General features: G+C 32.0%; 2 protein-coding genes across 2 annotated transcripts; one reads left to right on the top strand and one right to left on the bottom strand.

Annotated features, from left to right (window-relative positions):
* Nucleotides 1–293: 293 nt before the first annotated feature.
* Nucleotides 294–3,511, top strand: LOC112779987 (protein argonaute 1A). The gene is made up of 8 exons (XM_025824332.2): nt 294–610; nt 847–927; nt 1,057–1,293; nt 2,036–2,152; nt 2,238–2,345; nt 2,457–2,528; nt 2,854–2,902; nt 2,990–3,511. Exons 1-7 carry the CDS (start codon nt 596–598, stop codon nt 2,890–2,892), a joined length of 669 nt encoding a protein of 222 aa, XP_025680117.1. The 5' UTR covers nt 294–595; the 3' UTR covers nt 2,893–2,902; nt 2,990–3,511.
* A 523-nt stretch (nt 3,512–4,034) lies between these two features.
* Nucleotides 4,035–6,074, bottom strand: LOC112778750 (uncharacterized). The gene is made up of 5 exons (XM_025823039.1): nt 5,910–6,074; nt 4,812–5,042; nt 4,628–4,720; nt 4,414–4,515; nt 4,035–4,316 (listed from the first exon to the last, which is right to left on the bottom strand). The coding sequence occupies exons 1-5, from the start codon at nt 6,072–6,074 to the stop codon at nt 4,035–4,037; spliced, it is 873 nt and encodes a 290-aa protein (XP_025678824.1).
* Nucleotides 6,075–6,310: the final 236 nt, after the last annotated feature.

Raw genomic sequence — 6,310 nt, 5'->3', positions numbered from 1 at the left:
AAATTATAGTTAAAATCTGGACAAAAATAACCTTTTAATAAAGCATCTATTATGGTAGAAACAATGACATAAAGGTAATTATTAGAGTTTAATTCAAATATAGAATAAAATATGTAACAAAGCTTATTCTTATGTTTTAAATATGTATATGATTAAATTTATCATGCAAGAATATATAATAAAAGAATAATTTTCATAATTTGATTAGAAGTATAATTTTTGTTTTTATTTTTATTCTAAGGACACTTTAGTATACGGAAACAATAAGTATGGTTCCATTTATGGTCAACAGTAGTAAAGAAAAAGCAGAGAAGATGGGTTCTTGCAAATGATCAACATTCTGCCACTCATTTTTTGACCCCATTATTCTTCTTTGTTGATATGCCTCTCTCTTGTTCTTATCAAACTCAGATTTCATTTCACCATAGCATTCTTTCTATCATAGCCCTTGCCTCTTGCTATAGATTTCAAATAATCAGAGTGTTACAGTGCACAGAGATTTAGAGCAAACTGAAACAATGACGAATCCTTCAGTCTTGTCTAACATCTGAGCTTGGCCTTTGCGCCCAAAATATTGAACAACATCACTGCAAACATGGCTCATCAACAGGTACATTTTAAATTTAATAACCCATTAGCTTGTTCTTGTTTTTGGAACTATCCTCATGAATTATCTATGTATTTTTTCTATTATATTGTAATGATTCTGAGGATGTGGGTCTACAATTTTATTTATTTGATATGCATTGATGAGATTCGTTTTCATTATCCATTGTCTGCTACCAAAAATGGACATTAATTATTTCTCTGAACACAATTGATTTGATTTTGATGTTTGTATTGTAGGATATTGAGGGGTGGCCATTGGGGTTATTGCAACCACTGAATAATGCAAGGGTTACTGAGTTGGCCAGAAGTGGTAACATGGTAAAATGACAAAAGAAGAAAAGGAAAAAAAAAGGAAAAAGAAATTATTATCATGTTCACTGCTGCTTTTTGTTTAGTTTATGTTTGTTCTAGGATTTGGCTTTTAATACTTGCAGAATTATTATGCAGAGTGCTGTTTCTAGGCTGAATAGAGGTCTTGCTGCAAATGAGGATGATCTGAGAAAGGCGGATGCTGTGGCTAAGGAACTCAAAGCTGTCGGAGGACTAGTTGATCTCTCGGCTGACCTCGATAAATTGCAAGGAAGATGGAGACTGATATATAGCAGTGCATTCTCATCTCGTACTCTAGGCGGTAGCCAGTCTGGACCTCCCACCGGAAGACTCCTTCCTATAACTCTTGGACAGGTCTGTTTCTGAACACGTATCATCATGATATAACTGTAAATTGCTTTAGCCTGGTGGCATGAAATATATTTGAAAATGATTCATAATTGTTGAGCAAGTTGCAGATTCTTATAGAAGTCTATTGTTTAGAGATATAAAATTGTTTTGTGTTCTTTTACCTATAGTTCTTGACATAGAATTAGAGCCGCTACAAGTCTTGAAATAGAAAAATTGACTTATTAGACTAATTTTAATGTTTGATGGTGATACATTTCGGGGGACTGAAAGCAGTAGGTGAAAGTGTGAAGAAACCGTTACTGTATTATAACAACAACTTGATTGGGACAATCACTCTGTTTAGAGGAGTGAAGGTTGAAGTAACACACAGAGAAAGTGTAAGAAGGAAATATCGCGTTTCAGGATTGACTTCTTAACCAACAAGAGAACTTGTATATGTTATTTCTCTTTCTAGTATGAAGCTATGATAAAATGATTTCGTAGTTGATGACTTAATATGAAGATGTGCTTCTTTTAGGTTCCCTGTTGATGAGAACTCAACTATGAAGTCAGTGGTTGAATACTTTCAAGAGATGTATGGTTTCACTATTCAATACACTCACCTTCCTTGCCTTCAAGTAGGAAACCAAAATAAGGCAAACTACTTACCCATGGAGGTAGGGGAAGTTATTTCATAGTGAAGCAACCTCTCTTGTTTTTAATAATGATTCTTTTGTCTATTCTTACATGGATTTTGGCTTCTCAGGCCTGTAAGATTGTGGAGGGGCAAAGGTATACAAAAAGATTGAATGAGAAGCAAATTACTGCACTGCTCAAAGTTACTTGCCAGAGACCCCGCGATCGCAAAAACGACATCTTACGGGTATTTAAAACCAAAACTTCATAACAAAAAACACAATGTTCTTCTATTCATGCATCTGTTGTTTTTTCTTTGGTAATCCATGCAGACAGTGCAACATAATTCTTATAATAAAGATCCTTATGCAAAGGAATTTGGTCTTAAAATCAGTGAAAAGCTAGCTTCTGTTGAAGCACGAATTCTTCCAGCCCCTTGGGTAATGTGTTTCTCCATCTATTTATCTGGTTTGTGTTGCATGTAGCATTCTGAAAATGTAATATATCTTTTTCCCCACTATTCATTAATTTGTAGCACTTATGAACTGCAGCTTAAATACCATGAAAGTGGGAAAGAAAAGAACTGTTTACCCCAAGTTGGTCAGTGGAACATGATGAACAAGGTAGTGTGCTCCGGCATTACAATTATCCGTCATGATTTAGTGATTTTGCCTCGAAATAGTATCTTTCAATTACTAATCATGTTCTAGATACACTAGAAAATGAAGGAGTCTTGTAGTATAGATATAACCATAATAATTTATCCTCTCGAAATAGTATAGACATGTCTTGTAGTATAGATATTCAATTACTAATCATGTTCTAGATACACTAGATATAACATTTTCTATATTCTGTGTTGGTTGTTCTGTAAATTTTAAACAAGCACAATTTTGAAATTCAAGTTTTCTATTGAAATCCTTTTAAATAATTTTCTGATTGGTGCAGGCATATGAATCTTTAATAAAAGCTTTCTCTGAAGTCTGAACATAACAAGGTAATATTTATACCAACTAATTTTATTTTTTCTTTTAAATAAAAAAGTGTTTTCCTTTTTCTTTTTCTAACAATTTATCTCGTTCAGTTTGGCAATCTTTCATATGGATTCCAAGCAAATACCTGGCTTGTCCCTCCATTTATTGCCAAGTCACCTTCAAACTTTGTTGCCCTTCCTGCTGAGGACGAAAGCTGGGGTGGTAATGGTGGTGGCCAAGGTAGAAATGGTGAATATGAGCTTAGACAATGGGCTTTAGATTTTGTAGTATTGGCTTCTCTTTCCTGCAAAACTGAAGAGGAGAGAGTGGTCAGAGATAGAAAAGCTTTCCTACTGCACAGTCGATTTGTTGATATCTTGATATTCATGGCCATCAAGGCAATTAAGCATGTCATGAAATCCAATATAAAGAATGAATCAAATTCTCCAAGTTCAATTCTGCATGAAGAGCGCATAGGAGACTTGTCAGGTGTTGTCAAATGCGATATTCGCAATGGAAATAGGGTTTAAGTGTTATAAGTATTTTTTTTCTCATTTTATTTGCATCACGAAGCAAACTTGTATAATGATTATTGATTAATGAAAGAGTTTATAAAAATTTTATTTTGTGAATTTAATGAAATATTTTATGTTGTAGTAATTAATTTTAGTATATTTCTATTGTGTAAAATATAAAATAAAAAATAATATAATATAACTAAAAAAATATTACTAAAAATCTTTTGTAACATTTTTTAAGTGTTACAAAAAATATTTACGGTAATATTTTTCTAAGTGTTACAAAAAATATCTATGGTAACATTTTTCTAAATGTTACATAAAATGTCTATTGTAATATTTTTTAAGTGTTACAAAAAATATCTATGGTAACATTTTTTTAAGTGTTATAAAAACTATCTACTGTAACATTTCTCAAAGTGTTACCAAGAAATATCTATTGAAACATTTCTCAAAATATTACTATAGAATAGCTTTTGTAACATTTTTACTAAATGTTATTAAATCTTTTGAAAAATGTTAGCAAAACTCTTTAGTAACATAGGGTATATTTAACATTTGTTAAAATGTTACTAATATACATAGGTAACATTTTAATATGATTTGGTAACATTTTTTAAATGTTAGTAAAAATCAATTATGTAGTAGTGTAATTAGCTTCTTGAAGTTGCCTCTCTAAATCTGTAACATGCTGTTGCGATGCACTGCTAGAACCTCCACATATTGCCCCTCCAAAGATGCACTTTGACTTACCAAAACCACTGGGACATGCAGCATTACTAAAGCCACGTACTCGCTTACCATTTTCAGGACCGCAAACTTTTCCAATTGCATCATCCGGATGAGCCAAGACTTTTGAATGAATACCTTCAGTGGCAGCACGCTCTTGATCTTCAGACAAATGCTCTACTATTTTTTCCTACAAACAAATGCACATCGCATTGGAGTAGAGTATTGACATAATCAAGGCATATAAAAAAATATACAGCCATATAAACAAAATTTGAGACACTCACAGCTAATCGTTGTCCTTCCCCGCTTACATAACTCCCATATTTCTTTAGCAAAGTTGATACAATAACCTCACTTCGACATACAGGCCTTCCTAATTTTTTCTCCTAATACAATAAATAGAATATTAAAAGTAATCACAAATTTAATTAAAACCGCTAATTTTATAGGAATAGTATAACAGTACTAGACTCAATAACAAAAAAAAAAAAATAATACCATCTGAGTTGCTCTTCTAGCATTGCTTTTACTTCCACCGGCATGTGAAACTATAAACTTCTCACGATTTCTGGCGTTTTGCAAACATTGTTTCTATATTTTCAAGAACAAGAAACTAGTAAATAAATGTTACCAGATATCCATAATAAATATTCAATAAAAAAAGCATAGATTAATTATTTACCTTTGTTTTAGGATCTATATAATGATCCACAAAAGCAGTCCATTCAACAGGCGGTATGTCTGAGGGATTCGCAGCCAGAATTTCTACCTTTCTTTTGTTAGGAAAGAAGTATTCTCCTCGTAAATTATACTTATGGGCCTTCCATCTATCACCTAAGGTCCTCAGAGCCCATTTGACGCCAACAGCATAATCAAACTCAAAATTTTCCTTGAAATATTTTATAGAGGAGATCTATTATTAAAAAAAATATGCGATTTGATAACCATACTGCAGATTATATCTTAGAAAGATAATATTTAAAAAAAAAGACTTTTTAAAGCTAATCCTAACCCGTGCTTATTGTAGTTTATCCACTTCTGAAACATTCATAACAGTGTACTATAACACAATGTTGTGTCAGATAGCTGTCTAGCCCCAACGGCAGATATTTGAAAAGAAAAAAGATTGAGAAAATGGATGATGCATAACAAAGGCCTACTTATAAGTTTTTATAATGAACATTCTTACTGTAATGTGATCATAAACATGTGTGAACAAAAAAAAAGAAAGGAATCCAATATACAAGCCTAGATGCAAGAGAACTCACCACCTCAAATACATAGCCCCTTTTGAATTCTGCTAGGGTAGAGCTAAAGTTTTTCTGATTGTAATTTTGTCAGTTTTCATTAAACTGAGACAACTATATATCTTAACAAAATTTTTCTCTTAAGTATTTCGAATTCCAAATATTAATTTCAAAACATTCATGAAATTAGCAATTGGAACGGGAAAAGAAATCTAGGAAGTGTATCCTAACTCCTAAGAATGAAATGCAACTAACTTGACAATATTGATAGCAATAGCATATAACCTGCAGCAGTACCTGTTTAATACCTAATCAATTCATAAAACATAGAGCAATGGCATCCTGTTATAGCTCACTTAAAGTACCTCCAAATGAATCTATCTACACCAAGATTTCAGCTCTTACACAATTTCTTTTTAACAAGAAATAACAATAATAAACAGAAAATGCAAACCTAAATAGAGGCAAGCTAGGAGCTAAATTAGGATAACAATAAATTAATAAAAATGCACATCAAAGTAAAATAGACTTACTTCAATAAGTTTCCACTGTCTTTTTGTGTTATCTTCTGGCATTTTATCCCAACTTTTGATTGATATGGGACAAAATATAATTCGACGAGCTACTTGACCAAGAAATCTCACAAACAGGTTCGAGCTGTTATCTCGACCTTGTCCATCTGCAGCCAACTCTATCATAACTTTTTCACTTTTTTTCAAGGCCCAAACTCAAATCGCTGTCATCTTGCAAGTGATGATTTCTCCCGTAGAGGTGTCTGAATTAATGGAAGAATGTCAAGTCAAATTAAACCAAAATTAAAAAAAGAAAAACAAAATGGCATAAATGACAAACTTAAATTTATCAAATTAATTGCACATATATATATATATATATATATATATATATATATATATATATATATATCACTAATTAA

The sequence above is a fragment of the Arachis hypogaea genome, chromosome 19 (genome assembly GCF_003086295.3).
Source record: "Arachis hypogaea cultivar Tifrunner chromosome 19, arahy.Tifrunner.gnm2.J5K5, whole genome shotgun sequence".
In the NCBI taxonomy this organism is placed as follows: Eukaryota; Viridiplantae; Streptophyta; class Magnoliopsida; order Fabales; family Fabaceae; genus Arachis; species Arachis hypogaea.
This window is presented reverse-complemented; position numbering and strand designations above follow the sequence as displayed.

Excerpts from the sequence above, each read along its gene's own strand:
- LOC112778750 (XM_025823039.1), bottom strand. The coding sequence starts at position 6,074 with ATGATAGAGTTGGCTGCAGATGGACAAGGTCGAGATAACAGCTCGAAC. Across the intron at positions 4,516-4,627 it reads CTAGAAGAGCAACTCAGATG|GAGAAAAAATTAGGAAGGCC; the intron begins GTATTATTTTTT and ends TTATTGTATTAG. Across the intron at positions 4,317-4,413 it reads GGGAAGGACAACGATTAGCT|GAAAAAATAGTAGAGCATTT; the intron begins GTGAGTGTCTCA and ends ATTTGTTTGTAG.
- LOC112779987 (XM_025824332.2), top strand. Across the intron at positions 928-1,056 it reads TGGCCAGAAGTGGTAACATG|AGTGCTGTTTCTAGGCTGAA; the intron begins GTAAAATGACAA and ends ATTATTATGCAG. Across the intron at positions 2,153-2,237 it reads GCAAAAACGACATCTTACGG|ACAGTGCAACATAATTCTTA; the intron begins GTATTTAAAACC and ends TAATCCATGCAG.